The 18,032-nt window shown below is 44.9% G+C and overlaps 1 protein-coding gene across 1 annotated transcript; it reads right to left on the bottom strand.

Moving 5' to 3' along the window:
- Positions 1-6,297: 6,297 nt before the first annotated feature.
- CLN5 (CLN5 lysosomal BMP synthase) lies at positions 6,298-13,691 on the bottom strand. Its single transcript, XM_086611565.1, has 4 exons — positions 13,576-13,691; positions 11,410-11,575; positions 10,008-10,233; positions 6,298-6,809 (listed from the first exon to the last, which is right to left on the bottom strand). The coding sequence occupies exons 1-4, from the start codon at positions 13,689-13,691 to the stop codon at positions 6,298-6,300; spliced, it is 1,020 nt and encodes a 339-aa protein (XP_086467691.1).
- Between the last annotated feature and the right edge of the window lie 4,341 nt (positions 13,692-18,032).

Genomic DNA, 18,032 nt, shown 5'->3' on the forward strand with positions numbered 1-18,032 from the left:
ACTTCTTTGGACCTTGACTGCTGCGTCCTGATGTTGGCAAGATCAGTTGGTCCGTTGCTCAGTGCTGCAATAGTGGCGATAACTGAAAGGCAAGACACGGACTAAATACCTGAGTTCCCTTCCTTCTGGAATTCATGTCTTCGAAGCCCAGCGTTCTGCTACTCAGAGAACTCCGTCGAATCCTGAGGTGGGGAACATGTTAGCAGTTGAAGGCTTTATGTTTAGTTGTAGTGGAACTGCTTTCCCTAGCCAGGTGACTGGCCGGCCTCTTCTGAGAAGGCCTCTCTCTTACAGACTTCAAAGAGTCCTTCATAGATGTGACACAGTATCCGAAGTTTCATAAATCAAAATGCTCAAGGATAAGAAAACCACTTGAAAGCGATTGTCTCTCTCTTCCGCTGGTGGTTTTTATACATCAGACCAATTAAGCATCCTTATCTCAAATAATCAGCTATAAAACAAACCTCCCAGGCAAACCTACGTTCTAAGTATCTTCAGGAAAAGCTACAATGCTCCTTTTTAGCAAATCTTGTCCAATTCTTATTTCGCCTTTACACGCGTTGGGAAAAATTGATAATAATAAAAAAGTAATCCATGACGTGTAGTAACAAGTACCACGGACTGTCCTTGAAGTTCACTAGAAGCATGAATACGGGTATCTTCTAGCTGTATAAAATAATTTTCTGTGGGTTCACCTTTATTTCTTGGGGTTTTTTTCAGAAGATAACCCAGTGTTGGCTTGGTTGTCCAGCTTTGGGTAGGAGTTGTTAACATGTGCAGTGGCAGATCTTGCCCTTGAACACAAGTGCTGCATCACTTCAGATTTTGGATATAAAAATTATTCTTGAAAGCTGTTGATGCCAAACTGCTGGGGTAATCCTGACCAGCTATGATAGTTTACAGTGAGAAGTTGTATCAAAAGTGAAAAGGTGAGTAATTTAAGAGCAGCTGTTTACATAACTCTGTAGTTTCCTGTGATTTACCTGAAGCTACAAACTTGTGAAATTAAGTGGGGTTTTGGAGGGATTTTGAGTCAGAAACTCACTAATTTCACTGTATCTATTCCAATTGTTTGATGTGCACCCAGTTAATTTCCTGTGAATTTAAAGCAGGGTTCATCTGGGCGTCTACGTTTGGAGTAGGCCTGACTAAAACCTAAACTTTATTACAGTACTCCAGAGAGATCTGTCTTGATCTTTGGCTGGTCTAGTTGGTTGCACATGGAACGGTACAAGTGCGTCCTGCTGCTATACCTAAACCAGCAGCATTGATTAAATGAGGAAACTAGTGAAATCTTCAAGTGACTCAGAACTTCAGTGTCTGTAGTTCAGGCTACAAACTGTAGATTAATTTTCCTAAAATACAGGTGCCGTAGAAACAAGTTTCTCAGAGATACGATTGAAGTTTAATAGTATCAAAACCAGGACAGTGAAACCACAGTTCACCTTAGATGTTCTGTATGTTCATCCTTTCTGTTAGGTTTTTCTTGTAGGATCACATCCGCTGCTGGCTGTTGTAGTTCACGTGCTTTGGAGCAGAGCCTGAGGTGTGCTTTCTGCTCTGTCTTCCACCTGTGCTTTTGTAAGAGGGCATTTCCCTGCAAAATGCTGAGGAACTGGGGCAGCTTTGGACCTTTTGGAGGAAAATACCTCTTCCTTCCAGTCTTGCAGCATGACAGAAAACTCGTAGTTTCCCATTTTAGCACAAAGATCAGCTGTCATGGTTTCTTATATGAGTAAGGAGAAAGACTCTTGTGATTCCTTATATTGTACTTTATCTGATGTACAGTCCTGTATGGATATAAGACAAAGATCTGTGCAATCTGGATTGAAGTCAGCGACCTGGTAATCGGGCAGCCTGGATCTCAAAACCCGACTTAAACATTAGTAAGGAAAGGACTTTGGTGGACGTAACATCATACCACTCTTGCTGCTTTATCGCCAAGGAGCGAGATTTAAGAGATAAAGTGCCACCCCCGAACTGTCCCCCAACCAAAGGCTTGAGTGTCTGGGGAGCAGAGGGGTAGGCAGGGGGAAAGAAGGAAAAGTATTGATTGCCTAACTCTGTAGCTGAAATTTCCGATGGTAACAGAGGATCTGGGCTGGAAGTCTTGTAGACCTCCCTGATGGCTGGCTCCTTTCTTCTCTCGCAGGCTCAGGCACCCAAAAGCTATTCTTTGCACTCTAACAGCCGCAAGGCAGCGGGAAAGAGGCAGGCTTTACAACTCTCCCTTCCTGCGTGGCCTGCAGCATCGAGGCCTTCATGGGATCTTGCCTCTTAACAGTGATATGAACCCTCTGAGTTAAATTGTTTCAGGAGGTGGTGCTCCCTGCTAAATAGCCTTTTTGGTAATACTACTTCAGATGGCCTGGTATCAGGTGGAAAATTCCTTGCAGGAGACTCATTCATAAGAATAGTTTTTAAATGACGGAACCCCAGTGACTGAGTCTACTGTTAATACTAAACCTTAGGTGTGACATGACATAGGAGATGATTCTTTTAATTCTATCAGTTTTCCCTAGACTGAAAATATGATGGCTGGTAAGGTCTATTTTCACTATCTGATTTTGCTAATCTGCCACCAGCAGCCGATGGTGGGGGTTTTTTATGCTTTAGACTTACAGACTCCATTGTAAGTGGAAGAGCAGAAGCCTGCTCCAGTTTTCAAGTTATTCCCTAGTTGTGGCGACTTCAGAAGAACCTCAACATCACTGACACCATCCTCAGGACACCGAAGGCGGCAGCTCTCCTAACCCAGAGCAGCCATGAGTGGGAAGGCAGACAGCATTTGTACCAGCTGTTTTCATGGCACGGTCCTTTGGGGAACAGGAGCCGCACGCTCTTACTTGGCCTTGGTGTATGACAAGCCAGGAGCTGTCCCATTTGAGCTAAGTGTGGGTTACGGCCCTGAGCAGCTCAGCCCTATAGGGAAATTAAGCAGCTTTGCGCAAGACCACCATGCAGACTTGGAAGCTTCTGTATGACAGAACCATCTTTACCCTTAACTGTAACGTGCCCAAAAGGCAGGGAGTGGAACCAAGCACAGTCGGAAGTGACCGATAACTCCTATATGGAATGCGCGAGTAACGGCTCAATGACACATCCACTGGAGATAAGAAGAACCTTATCCTTGAGCCTGGCAGTTAGGACAGCTCTGGTTCCTACCACCAGACAAGCGCCAATAGCAGCTGGTTGTGAGCGAAATGTTAGGTGTGATCTTATTATTGCCTGCTCCCCTGTGTGACTTTCAACAGGAAGGTGTCCACCTCAAATGTCTGAGCTAAACAGGTGGCTTTCAGCCACAAACTACAGCTCGTCAGGTGTACAGAAGCTGTTAGATGTCGCAAACCCTTCTTCAGTGACAAAAGTGTAATCTTTATGGTTCTATTGTCTAAACTTCATGTCTAAACTTCACAGAAGTAGCCTACACATCATCTCAGTGTTATTTTGGATTTAACTATAGGCCTAACTCCAGGATTCTGCCTACAAGAAAGCACTGCACTTGCTAACTTCAGTCTAAATGCTGGTGAAGCTATTTTCAGGGCAATAATTAGTCAACTTCAACCACTGCACCTCTTCCAGAACTGCACTTTGCAGTGGTGGAGTTTATTTCCACCTGGCTGTGCATTCAGTCTAAACAGTTGGCTTTTAAGGTTCTGAACAAAACCTCCCAAATTGAGACAAGCAAAGAAAGTGAGGGGCTGTCTCTCCAAGACTTATGCCCAGAGGAATTCATGCCTGTTAAAAAAAGGGGCAACTCCTACGCTGATAATACGTACGCACAAGGCAGCTTTGATGTGTGGCATTCGGCTGCCGTTACCTTTGTATGTCAGGATTTGGTGTTTACAGTTCTATAAGGCTCTTCCATGCATCACCAAATACTTCAACTATTAAGAGAAAAGAATGACTTTGTTGCGTAGGCTCCCTCGGTCCCATATAAAGCCAAGTAAGTACCGTACAGCGAACAAACAGCACTGTCAGGTTGAGCAGAGACCGCTACTCTAGGACCAGGGAGCATGACCTACCCCACCATGGCATCTGCCTCAGGCTCTGAGAGGTCTCTCTAGCTGCACCAATGCTACAAACCTTTTAGCAAATGCTAGAGAAGCAGCTTTTGGGGCTTCTGCTACTTGGTTCCATGACCCTATTTCTCCTTTAGAGCTTTGGACACTTTGGTTTTGAGGTTGAGGCTTTCTCCTAAGAAGATAAATGTTGGTTAAACAATGTTGAGGGTTTCAAAGTCATAAAAACATGCATTAACGTGAACGTACCTTCTGTAGACAGGCTCCTTTATCTTCCCTAGTGCCTCCTAGATTATGTTCTTGGTGGGTAATCCAAAGAATCTGAAGCTCAGCTGGTTAAAGCAAGGACTTGTGACTTTGGCTGCAGAGAGTAAAGTCTTTCAAGCTGAGGTAGAAGATGAAGTTTCCCATAAGACTGGAATTAATTAGCAGCTTTCCCCTGCAGAACAGAGGTGCTCTCATCACCTCATTCCTCTCACACTAGCTCTCATGCTCATCCCATTACATGATGACGCAATACAAGTAATTAATTTTATTGACTTTTTAATACAAGGTTAATTTTCTGCCATTCTTACTATTTGAATCAATTTCCTGTGTAGTCACACTGTGTACTCCCCTCTTCGGCTGCAGCAGGCTATTAACTTGGCTCAAGTCCAATGAAACCACAGAGTTGGGATCCTGTGTTACTACCTACTTTGCCATGACATAGAATCATAGAATCATCATAGACTGGTTAGGGTTGGAAGGGACCTCAAAGATCACCTAGTTCCAACCCCCCTGCCATGGGCAGGGACACCTTCCACTGCACCAAGTGGCTTAAAGCCTCATCTAACCTGGCCTTGAACACTTCCAGGGATGGGGCACCCACAACTTCTCTGGGCAACCTGTTCCAGTGTTTGACCACCCTCTTCGTAAAACATTTCTTCCTTATATCCAATCTAAATCCCCCCCTTTCAGTTTAAAGCCATTGCCCCTTGTCCTATCGCTACATGCTGTTGTCAAAAGCCCCCCTTTAGTAATAACCTCTGCACAAGTGCTACTCTTTCTGCAAATGGTCTAAAATAACCAAAGCGAGCAGTGTACTCTTGGAGATGATTATGCTGCTGCTGGTGTATTTTTTTGTGCATAGGCATCTCACTGCTCTCCAGAAAGCTGGTGTTCCCTTGGCTTTGGCCAGTTGGGTTTAAAGGGAACTAGTTGCCAAGCTGCTCTAGGCATAGCCTGGAACAGGACTTGAGGCCACAGCAGCTGGCACAGCACCACCACTGTAACCATTGCTGCCAGTAAGGAGCTGCAAATGCTTTTTACAGGCAGATCTATGATAAGCGTGGATTTTTAACTGTGACTTTGACATCCCACGAACTGTCATTGCTTCTTGCACGTTAAGGACTCCATGCTTTTTAAAGAAATGTAGAAAGAATATAAAGATGACTTCTACGAAACTGACCTAAGTGAAGCCTCAACTAGACTTTAAGACAGGAGACTGCTAGAACGCTGCAGTTATGCATCAAAGTTGACATCAAAACATGCTGTTTGCCTTCTATCATCTGTGGTAAAAAACTCACACACAAACCTTAGGAAGAGCCAGCTGTATTGTGTTTACAGTGCAGGTGAAGGAAGCAAAGTGGTGACAAGACACCACCCATGCCATCTTCTAATAGATTCACTGCCCCTTCCCACCCTTCTGAACACCCATTAATGAACCAGAGAACAGTTCCTAGGTCCCAGTTGTACAAACCAAACAAAATACAGAAACACCGATGTAAGGCACATGTTGAGGGAATTGGACACATCTAGGCACTTAGGTTTGCTAGTTCCTCTCCAACACACAGATTAGCCGAGTTGGTCAGACCAGAAGGTCTTTGTAATGCTTGAGTCCCATCTCTGCCGGTGGCCAGGTGCTATCTGTCGCCACATGGCCATGTACGTGAAGAGAGCCTGAGCCCAGAGCAGGCAGGCTGCCTCCCATTCACCCACTGGCACTGCAGGCTTCAGCCAAGAGGAGCCACATCAGCCTACCTTCAGGCAGCAGGTGTCCATGGTCACACAGAAGGTGGCCAAGTTAGAGATGCTGAAGCGTTCACGAATGTATTATGCAGGTAATAGGAAGAAAAGGCATAGTCTTCCACATGGTCTAGCAAAGCCTTCCCAATACAACTTTTACAGTCAGCAGTGAAACCGCTACAGGATCAATGCTTCAAGACCATCACAGTAGCGCTCCAAAATCCTTAAGGATATTCTGGCACAAGAGCAAGTTCAGTTCTTCTGTAAGCGACTATACACCAAAGGATGATTTGCTTCCAATAGGTAAAGGGACCTCTTCATAAATTATTTTGAGATACGGGAACTTCATAGGTAAAAACCAGTATTCCAAGTTATAGAAGAGGTAAAACTGACGATTCAAGATGACGCGATCAATTATTTTTAAAAGATCAACAAAAAACTCTCCGACTGTCCGATGAGGTCTGAATGGAGAGTAGAAGTCTCTTATAGCGGCTGCCAACGTCTTGTTTCCTAGAGGTCCAAAAATAGATGTTTCATTTCCCAAATAAACAGGTTCTCCACTGAATAAAATTATGCTGGTATAGTTTGTTTGTATCTTCTTAAATACCGCTCCTAAGTCAGCTAGCTTCTGGTACGTTCTCAGGATAAATTTGGAACACTCGTAAGAGTCAAACCACACTGTTGATTGTTTGTCAGGACTTGCTTGGACTGTCCAGGTCTCATAGTAAATGCCAGTCTCATTGTCGTATTTTACCCATTTTGCCATTTCATTAAACATGGTTCCTGTAAGAGATGAAAATAAGCATTACAGAGACAGGGCAACACATACAACTCAACGTGTTTTCCACCTATGTCAAGGTTCGCCTCCCTTCCCTGCAAAAGTTTACCTACAGCATGACCTAGCTACACACAGGTACAAGGCTTTGGCTGGAGGGAGAAGTGACACATGTAACTATAGTTTATTCAGGGTAAATTATTTAAACTGTAACTCCTTATTCAGCCCCACTTCCTGCTACTACGCCAGAACATCCAAATATCAGAGAGCCACGACACTTCTCATTTTGTTTTATTCACGTAGACAAACACGGCAGGTAGTGCCATCTACAAGAGACGCTGACAAAGCGCTCCCCACTGCAACAGCCGCTTCTGCACTTCCTCAAGTTTAAACGAAATTCAGCAATTCAGGGCAGAAGTTTTCATGTCCCTCCATAGAAGCCCAGGGAGCCTTAGACTGAGGCATCTCGCTGGTTTAGCAGCTCCTCAGCCGGTAAAGTTGAGCTAAGCCAAATGACACAAGTGGGATGTTGAGACTGGTAAATTTAAAGACCTTGTGGATTATTTTTTTAGGGAGAATACATTTGGAGTGTTTTGGTGACTTCACAAATGGAATAAGGAAGACATCTCTAACTCAACTCATCTCTGATAGCTCCTTACGTGTAGCTCCTCAAAACAGAGCTGAAGCACATGGCTAATCTTTTTTTTTTTTCCCCCCGTAGTCCTAGGACTGCACCTCAGCCTAGCCCTTCTCATCCTCTCTTTCCTCAGTCACAGCACAGAGTACAACAATGTATGACTCAGATCTGTCTAGCACCTCACGTTCATAGCACGGCCAAATTTTGCAGATTCTTCTTGTGCAATAAATCAGAAGACAGCTTGCAATCGTGACAGTGTTCCCAGCCACGATCTCTCTTCAGCTGCAAGCGTCACTGCTGCGGGTGCAGTAACTGTGCTTGGTAGCTGCTGAAGGACAGGCAAGACTGTTGCAAAGCCAAGAGACCGGCAGCAGTTACCTCGCAGTTCAAGGGTGGCAGACATCAGGCAGGTGTCACTAATGCCACCCTGCACACCACAACCAGCCTCTTGCGTTAAGTCTGAATTCACCGCAATGTTGCATTCATCGAGGTAATGAAGAGCACCGCGTGCCACACACCTCCCTCCAGAACAAGCTGCAGAGGTCACATTGCTGAGTCTACTCTTCACCAGAGAGTAAACACATCTCACACCCCACAGTAACGCATGTGTGCAAGCTGCTACCTCAGAGTAACTAGAGCTTTGCACGTTCACCTCCTAGGCTACCCCATTTAACTCTTCTTCACTCCACGCTTAAGAGCTTTTGAGCTTCACAGTAAATACTAACAATCATACTGTTCAGTGAAAGTGTCGGATACTTTCTTTTTTAATTGCCTACGACTCGGTTTAACAAAACAGCAAGTCATTATATCTACACCAAGAACTATACTTATCCTACACTGTAGATGAGTTTGCAGCTCCCCTTTATCTTCTCTAATTCCTACAAGATTAGTTTCCTTGTGTGCATTCTGCAAGGCATGTTATTGAAAAGGATTTGTCTCAGGATCCTAACAATACCAAGATGGACTTAATATGAAGTTATGGCCTTAACGTCATAAATTAAACAAAAATATTACAGATTAATGCATGGCTCCGTGGTAATCTGTTGGAAGATGCCTAGACAGTAAAAAAAAAAAAAAAATCATACTTCAGGTATTTCTGCATTATTTCCTCAAAAGAAACATACCCCTAAGTACCATTAACCTGGTCAATGGGCTTTAAAAGAAAATGAGATTGCTTCAATGTGGTCTGTGACACTGCTGACAAACAGCTCACAGGATCTCGCGAGGGCACAAGGTGTCCGGCTGTTTCATACGTTCAAGTTCTCTCCCACAAGATGGGATGCTGTTTGCCTGCTCTCTGAAGGAAGCAAGCTCAGCTCATGACGCTGTCCATCTGTGCTTGCATCCGTTCGGCCTCTTCCACGGTCACTTTCAGCTTCCTAGTCAAATTCAGACAAGTCAAAATTCTCAGAGATGCCACCTTCCTAAAAGTTTCATGGAAACGGGAAGCGTGAGAGACAGGAGGATCGTAACAATGCCTCTACAAGGGACCAGCCTAACCTCACCTTTCTTAGGCATCAAATAATCCACACAGGTAGGAAGCATTACAAGTTCCACAACTGTATGAAAATACTTAACTTGGTATTCATACAAAAGTATCCAACCGCATCAGGCATCAAAGACTTCAGCCATGAGCTACAAACTCGCAGGAAAGCAGCTCTGCTTTCATCGCTTGAAGAACAGCCTAGAGTTTCTCAGCAGCACTGGACAGATTATCTAGAGACCGAGTCCAGCAAAGCTGCTGAAGGTGGAAGCGGGCAAATATGAAGCACCACATCACACTAGCTGTAATCTGACTCTCACTATGCCTTGTACACAGCACTAACTTCGAAGAGTGCGTGGTTTCGGTCACACAAAATGCAACTCTCCAAGTCCTCAGGAGACTTTGTTCATAAGTCATTCACTGTATTACTACAGTAATCAACCAGATTTACGTCAATGACCTTTTTATTTTAGGATTTCAGTGCTCAGTATATACCAGGAAGCTATTCTGGTGATCATCCTTGTATTAAGAGGTGTAAATCCTGGTTTTGTTCTCTGATATATAACAGAGGTCTGTTACTGGGGACATTTGCAGTTTTAATGACACATAATGAGAGAGAGGAAAAGAAAGATTAATATTTTTTGTATTTTTGAGACTATTTCTAAATATGCCTTATTTGTTTGCTCAGTAATGTACACATTTTCACCAGTTTTTGTATCTCAGCAGTCATCTGCCACTTCACAACAGAAGGCTTTGTTTTGGTGAAGTCGTGAAAAGAGTCCATAATGGTTCTGTATAAGATGTTTTGCTATTTTTACACTCAAGAGACCCAAGTGTTTTTGTACAGCGACACCAAATGACTCTCATTTAACAGCTCTTCAGTGTGTATTGTTCAAGAGGCAGCAGCCTCATACTGCTTTCTGTATTAAAGAAAGTGCAGAGATAGTATTTCAGTTTGAAATTAGCATCAGTGACTAACATTGCAAATAACCTACAAGACATAAATTAAAACACATTGCCTTACATAAGATAAGGCTGTCTCTCTGTTTTATGATAGTGGCATTATCCAAAGCATCTCAAATCTACCTGATATTGTGGTCACGAGAACTAAAGTTCCATTTTCCTTCCAGTGTGCATCATCTATTCCTTCATAAAAGCAGGCAGCTCCCTGGTTACACCAGAATGGCGCGTCCATGCCAGGCCGGAGATGTGGAAATGTGCAGTTCCCAAGCTGGAAGAGCTCATACCACTCCATTGTGTAGTTTTTGCCTGTTAGAGAGCTCTTGAAACCCACAGCATCATGCATAATTTTCTGGAATAGAAAAAAAAAAAAAACAAACCCAAACACCAAAACTTTTAACATAAAAACAACTTCAGCTTAACTTGTACAGAAGATAAGATACTTGGGAGCTGTTGTGTAACAGGGTGAGAATTGGGATTCAACATCTTGGATTCAGTAGCATCAATGCACAACATACTGGGTTGTATCACACCCTTATCAGAGTCACATTGTCTCAGTGCTTGTCTATCCATCTGTTCTATATTCTGTTATTTGGAGGCAAGATACTCAGCTGGAGCTCAGGAGCTCATCATCAAAATTCAAGCTTACTTCTAAATCCTTAACCTCACAGGGGTATCAAAGAAATAAAGAGCAGAACTGAGTTACCAAAACCAGGTTTTAGTATTGAAAGCCACAAAAATGAATGAGATAAATATTTATTTTAAAAGCTGTAAACACATAAATTCAATCTTAGTTTAACAACTGAGATAATGATATTTGAAGCTACTTCCATTTTTGACTCTGTATGCTTGGTTTTGATGTTGCTACTTCATGTTCATTAGTATTTCTTCATTTGTTAGGGATCATGCTTTGAAGCTTAATTATGCTACTACTATAGCTATAAATATCACGAAAGTTGAGATTCTTTCAAATTTGCATGACTCCACAAATGGAGGCTTTAACTCAATACTGATCATAACATTCAAGAAAGAGCCATAAAAGCAACCAACTCTCCATGATCCAGCATTCTGACCAGCTTAGCTGTCCACTCCCGACAGATATCCACGTTCATGCAAACATGTAAGTTTTTAACAACAGAAGAGCTAATACACTAAGCAAGCATTTCATCTGTCATTAGGGGACAAATACATGTATTTTCTTGATACACTGCTAGTGTAGGAAAAAAAAAAAAAGACACCCAAAACTTACTGGTATGTGTATACGAAACACTCCCAATGTGCAGCTCCATGGAGGAACCCTTTCAAACCCACCGACAGTGCTGGTCATGCTCTTCTCTTTAGCTGAGCCAAATTCCACAACTTTTGTTTGAAACTTACTGCTCTTTGAGTATCTTTCCTATAGATAGCCTAGCTTGTGTGCTCCAATACTCTTTCATATCTCAACCTTACAGCTCCCATACTTGACACTTGCTGTTGAATTCAGCTGAGTTTGCCACTATAACTTCGTTAAACAAAACTTTCACCTTACCAAATGTCCTAGTAGGTCTCCATATTTGAATTCCCATACTGGAGCCTGTAATCGATACACTTCAATGACATCCTCATCTTTCATCACTGGAACAGCAGAGCCAGTGGGACAGAAGGTGTAACGGGCTTGGCAGTAAGGATCAGTTTTTGGACGGAAATCAAAGCGCCTGTGTTGAGAAAGAGAAGCACACAGAATGATAAGCACAGCTTGACGGCTGGAGTAACTGTCTCATGGCTTCCTAAGGGCCTGAGTGGGAGAGCTCAAGTGTGCAGCCACCCCCAAAGACAAATTTTGTGACCCAGACACTGCAACGCTTGAAGTACACAAGTTCATAAGGCTGCCAAGGGAGCACGTGTGCAGAAACAGGGCTCAAGGACTTACGACTTGTGAATACAAGTCATGTTGTACACAGTGCTGATAGCCAAGGAGTGGACATGATGCGGGTTACAAAGGGTAACTTATACTCACAAAATCAGAGATACATAGATGCTGGGTAGAGGATGGTTTGAGATCTGCCTCAAAAATGTTCTCCTAACAGTTTGTCTAACACAGGGATTGACCAGTTTGCTCTGGGAAACTATTCTATAGTAATAGCTCCCCAGATGGACCTATTTTTATTCTAGAATATTGCCAGTATCAGAAAGAAATATTCTATTCCTCTATGTTAATTTAGATAAAGAGGCCTAAGAACCTACAATCACTGTTTCCATTCATCATTCCTATTTAACCTCAAAAACTTCAGACCGAATCTACTTACGTATCACACTATATACAACAGCAAAACACCTTTCTGACAAGTCTTCCTTTCCCAATTTCTTTTCTTTCAAATTCATTCACTGTATTTCACTTAAAAAAAGGTTCCTATATTCCTGTTACCAAGACAGACTGGCTTTCACAGCTTGGCCAGAGCACAGCCTGGGAGTTTAACACACTCAGTTGCCCAGGGCTACCGAATGGCACAAATACCCCAATCATGAGATGACTCAAGGACATGGGACTTCTTGAGCCTTAGTAAGGCCAAGCAGCCTTGCTGAGACACCATAGATTTTCCCTGTGGACTTCTTCTCCAAGCTTGCTGGGTATTTCAGCATGTCTGCCTTTATTTCGTCCAGGGGAGGGGGGGGGGGGGGGAAGGAAAGAAAAAAAAAAAAAAGTACAGTTGGAAAAAGAGCACACACACAGTTAGAAAACAAAGACTTATGCCAACCACACGTTTAAGTCCTGTTTCTAAACTGCACAGCTTAAATTTTCAATTTCGACCCCTCTGCACCGTGCACATGACAAGGTAATAAGCATGTTAACAAGCATTAAAATACCACATTTCCGAGTGTCTTGCACTGACAGGCTTGTACTCCAACTCTGACCATCCTGAGACTCAGCCTCGCAGCCAACAAACTCGCTGGAAAACCCGGACGCCTCGTGACTGCAAGATCAGCTCCTTCGGGCATCACCTGATACAAATTCAACTGCTCGGAATTAGGCAACGGGCTTTCAAAACTTCAGTCGTGGACCAGAGAGCAGTCAAACGACAGCCCCCCTTTACAAACAGCCAGCCTGCACAAAATACACACGCGAGCACAGCCCTTCTGAAGAGGCTCATTTCCTCAGCGGAGCCAAAGCCCAAGCAGCACTTCCTTCAGCAGAAGGCGGTAACGGGCACGGTTCTCCTTTCCCCACCAGCACCGGGCCTTCTGCAGCTAAGGCAGCTCCAAAGCAGCACGCGGCATTTTATACCGTCTCACTTGTCACGAACAGAACTATGAAGTAAAGTTAAATTCAAAAATAAAGTAAATCGTAGCCTGACTTCCTCATCGCTACTTTTTGCTGAAACAGGAATTCAAGGAGCATCTTTAAAGCAAGGGCGGTCACTCCCGGGGATGGCTCTAGGCCAGGGATGGGACACCCGTTCCCTTATACTCGCGAGTGAAATACACCAACAGTCTTATAAATGACAAATACCCCTGATGATTAAAAAGGGGAAGTTATTCACGTGTATTTTTAGTGTAAAAAGTAAATAAACAAAGAAAACAAACGGAAACCTGACGGACCTCGCAGGAAGAGGCGGGCGGGCAGCCAGGCCGGCCGACCGGGCAGCGGCACCGGGCAGCCGCCAGGACGCGCCTCTCTGCTGCTCCGCCCGCCGGGCCCCCTCCCCGCCTCACTCACCTGTAGGGCACCGGCCACCGCCGCTGCGGAGCGCGGAGCCCCCCCGAGGAGCACAGCCCCCACGCCGCCGCCGCCGCCAGCAGCAGGAGCAGCCGGGAGCGGCGGGCGGCGCCCATGGCGGCGCGGCCTGCGAGCCTGCGAACTCAGCCCCGCTGCTGCGGGCGGGCGCACCGGGAAGCGGCGGGGCTGAGGGAGGCTGGGCGGGACGGAGGCCGCCCCCGCGCCCGCCCACAGGACCCGGGGCGGCGGCGGTGCCCGCCGAGGGTCCGGGCTCGGGGCGTGAGGCGGGAAGGGCGAAACCGTGTGACCAAACGCACGTTTCTTTCCTCCTCCTGAGGAAAACCATCCATTAAAAACGTCACTTGACTGAACAACGATTTCAGTTTTCTGGAGACCCAACTATGCATACCTCTAATTTAGCTAAAGTATTTTTTAACAGCCCGGTGTGTTGTTTCAAGCGTCGCTTTGAAGCCGATTTAAAACAGACATCAAACGCCCATCCTTTTACGACCAGAATCTACCGAGAGGGATGACCTTGGGGTCTGGACGTGGTGGGATGAGGTGAGGCCTCGCCAAATGGCAGAAGGATTTTGTTGTGATAAACTGGGTAGCCGTCAGCCTCTCCTGGCTGCCCAGAAGCCTTGTCTGAATCCTTTCAGGGCTTCAGACTAAATTCATATACCCATCACCCATTTCAGAATACTTGTTCAGGTTGTAGCAATTTACGTTATAGGGATTATACAGCCGACTATTCTCTTGTTTTTAGAGAGAACTGTCTTTATGATGAACCCTGGCTGAGAGAAACGGTGAGGACAGGTTTGCCAGCAGCATCCCTGCAGTAAACCCAGCTTTTTCCAGCTCTGTAGAGTTCAAAACTGGCTATGCTGGCATCAGAGTTCAGGAGCCCAAGTTTGGTAGTTGGCATCCACAGTGAAAGTGCTGGTGTATGCTGTTCACTGGGTAAATAATAAAACTGTGCTGTGGACTTTTGACTATCCAGAGCCAGGGAAATATTCCTCCTCATTGCATACGAGCCCCTAAAGAACAGTCAGTTCTCTAGTCAGCACTATGCTAGGCTATATTCAAAGAAAATTGGAGGTGGAAAACCCCACATCCTACATAAAAACATAGGATAGGCCGCTGAATATCAGTTTTGGGAATGCTGGAGGTACTAAAGGCGTTCAGAATACAGTCAGGGGGCACAGCTATTAAAATCTTTAGCTTCAGCAACATTTCTGTATCTCACTTCATTGCTGCCTGATTCTATACTGCTTATCTTTAAAATCCATGCCCTTCAGCACAATACGTTAATTTCATGCATGTATACATAATCTATACATATCTATATTTCCATATTTCATTTTAATCTCATGCATGTTATTTGTGTCTGCTTTAAAGCTTTGTCTTTGTCCTTTATAAAATAAAGTGTGCTATTACTCATATGTGTTTCCTAGCTTAAGTTCATCTGTTCAAAAGATTTGTGTTTGTGTGCAATATAGCCGTAACTCCTAGGTTTAAAGATTTTGATGTGTAATGCTGGAAGTGCTTAATGAAATAAGGGAAGCATAATTTGTCCCTTCTATGAAACCAAGATGTGGGGAAGGGAAATGATAGAAGAAAGGTGCTGTAACTGCTCATTAGCCAAACTAGAAATACAGTATGAACTGGTTCCTAGTCCTGGCTCAGCATATGTTTGCATTGTGGACTATTAAGTCTCCATTCAGGCACTGCTGTGGTTGCTGAAGGTGTCGGGTCAAATGACTAAGATGGCAAAGCTATTGATTTTTTTTTTTCCATTTTTGTGGCATTTTTGTATCTCACTTCATTGCATCCCATAGGAAGCTTTTGCAGCACAGCACTCTGTTTTTTTCTTCTCATACAACCTAAGTTATGTTGTGAAGCATATTTTAACATAGAAAATAAGCAACTAATAAATATGTGAATAAATACACTTGAGCTAAAAAGCTCACATGCCAGCAATTTCTGAGTCAGCAGCTGTCTCGTTTATTACCCAGAAACACATCAAAATGCCCTTTATAAACCCACAGAGCAGATCTGCATCTTTGGTCACTAGCAAGCTTTGAGGAAAGACACAGACTGGCTACAAAGATGAACATTTTGCTGAAACAACAAAGACAACTCTCAGTGATTTCCCATTATTAAGGAGTACCTTCTCCGTCTCTGCCCTTGAGAGCGACAGGATGAAAGGAACAGAGAGAAAGGGGAAAACAGAGCCTGCTGCTGCAGCCAGAAGTTGTGGTTTTGAACAGCTAGTTTGGTTTTGAACATCTACATGAGTCTTCACACTGAAACAGTCACAGCAAAGAGGCTGTTGAACCCGAAGTAACAGCTCCTGTCTCATGAAAACAGGCTTCTCTGGACGGTGCTTACATCTTCAGGTGCACATCTGCCAGCCTATATACTGGCAATATGCCATTCAGTGAGAAAGTTATAAACGTATAGTTATATATGGATCGCAGTAGACCAAACTACATAGCTGGCAGTTTTACTGCTCACAGTGTTTTTTTTTGTACTCATACTGGCCTATGTTAGCTGTTGAGTCAGCCAGATGCACACTGAGAAATACAAACATTACCTGCAGTCATATTGAAGTCAGTCTGAAGTTCTTCAATCTGAGGTCCACCTTCCCTGCCTTTGAGGGGTATGAAAGACATTTTGAGAAAAGGAGCCAGATACAGGACTCCTCTGCACCTATACTCTGCTACCTAACCTGAGATGCAATCTAAACTGTGCGTTAGGTGAGAGAAAGTCAGATGCCATGTCTATTTTAGAAGACAGGACAACGGTTGGGCTTTGTGACTGTGTAAGGTAGGGCTAAGGGTTCCCCTTAGGTCCTTCTCAATCCTGAGAGCTAGGATGAGGGCTGTGCTCAGAACAGATGTACAGTTCAGTGGGCATTTGGGACTGCAGAGCACCCCCTGCTTTGTCTAGAGGCTTAGGGGCAAGTGAGGGAAATGATCCCTTTCCAAGCTGGAATCCCAGAGGGGCTCTGCTGAAGCCTGAGAGATAGGATGAGGGCTGGGATAAGGATGCAGACGAAATTCATCATGAGTTTTTGGCTAAGAGTGACTCTCTGGGATCTACTACAGGGTAGGGACAAGTTAATTGAATCCAGTCAAGTGGATGCAGTCTGTGAAATACAAAGCCCTGTCGAAGTCAAATTTAAGCTAATCTGAGAATCTGTTGTTAGGCAACTAAGGTCCTTCAGAGCAGGATTTCCCCTAAAGACACCATCTTTCTCAAATCCTGACCAGCAGGAAATGGGTTAGCGTCCAGGACAGAGCCATAGTTCAATCAGCTGAAGCCTGAAGGGGACCGTACACCAAGGCCCAGCTCGTGCTTTCCCCTTCAGGTTTGTAGCTGGTTGCTCAAGGGCTGATAAGAACTCTTGAGAAGAAAGCCAGAAACTCCTCCTGCCTAGGCTCTCCCAAACAGCTCTAGACACCTCAGCAGGGGCTCCCTGCTCCTCTCCTGGGGAGCTGCTTTGAAGCTGAGGCTCTTGCCTCCCACCTGAGTTACACGGCAGCCATGCCTGGGCCCAGCCCTGTACCCCATTGACGCAGACTCTGACCCATGCATCTGCCATCCCAGCTTGACCTGGGATCTGCCCCATCACCATGGACTTGCCTAGTGATTGGACTCTTGGTGGAACCTCACTGCTATCACCAGTTTGCTCAGGTGCTCACTTGCTCGGAAGGGTGGGACTGGACCAGGCTGGTGAGGCATCTGCCTCCCCTTGCCCTGTTATCCTGCCTGGCTTCCCTTGGGGAGCAGCCAGCCCTCACTGTGCCCTAAGCAGTGAATCCTCTTCCCCACCCCAAATACACGTTCACCTGAAGTCAGATAACAACTTTGGTCCTTTATGCTATCTCTGGGGGTGTCAGGGAGCAGCACGAGTAGGGCTGCTTTGCAAGTGAGGACGAGCCAGGAGCAGAGGTGACCATGGTGCAGACATGGGCAGTGATCTCAATGACCACAGTGCAGTCCTGAAGTTTCTGAATGAGAATAGGTACATAGTTGTGGCTGGATCCAGCAACAGCCCCAGACACAGCAAGGTAGAGTCAAGCCCAGGACTACCTGTAATATGTGTCCAAGGTCCATCCAGGAGGCAGGACTGAAGATGAGGCTACCTGCAGCATAGGCTCACAGTCTGTACAGGAAGACCAGCCTGCATGTCAGGACAACAGGAGACAGGACTGGACATGTACACGTACAGCATGGCTCAGGTCACGCAGGGATGTCCAGGGTTCAGTTTACACGGAGCCCATGGGTCAGTGGCCAGAGGGTGTGTGGGTGGAGGCCCCAGCTGAGGCTGGCCAAGGTAATTCAGGGATATTAATGCACTCAGGGCCCTGACAGAAGCTTCTCCTCCCATCAAGGTGAGTTCCTCACACCTTACAAATATCTGGCCTCATAAGTGCACTGCTTGTGAAGTG

The sequence above is a fragment of the Tauraco erythrolophus genome, chromosome 1, assembly GCF_009769465.1.
Source record: "Tauraco erythrolophus isolate bTauEry1 chromosome 1, bTauEry1.pri, whole genome shotgun sequence".
Taxonomy (NCBI): domain Eukaryota; kingdom Metazoa; phylum Chordata; class Aves; order Musophagiformes; family Musophagidae; genus Tauraco; species Tauraco erythrolophus.

Coding starts and splice junctions, on each gene's coding strand:
- CLN5 (XM_086611565.1), bottom strand. CDS start 13,691: ATGGGCGCCGCCCGCCGCTCCCGGCTGCTCCTGCTGCTGGCGGCGGCG. Junction 11,576..13,575: donor CGGTGGCCGGTGCCCTACAG/GTGAGTGAGGCG, acceptor TTCTCAACACAG/GCGCTTTGATTTCCGTCCAA. Junction 6,810..10,007: donor TCTCGTGACCACAATATCAG/GTAGATTTGAGA, acceptor CATCTCTTACAG/GAACCATGTTTAATGAAATG.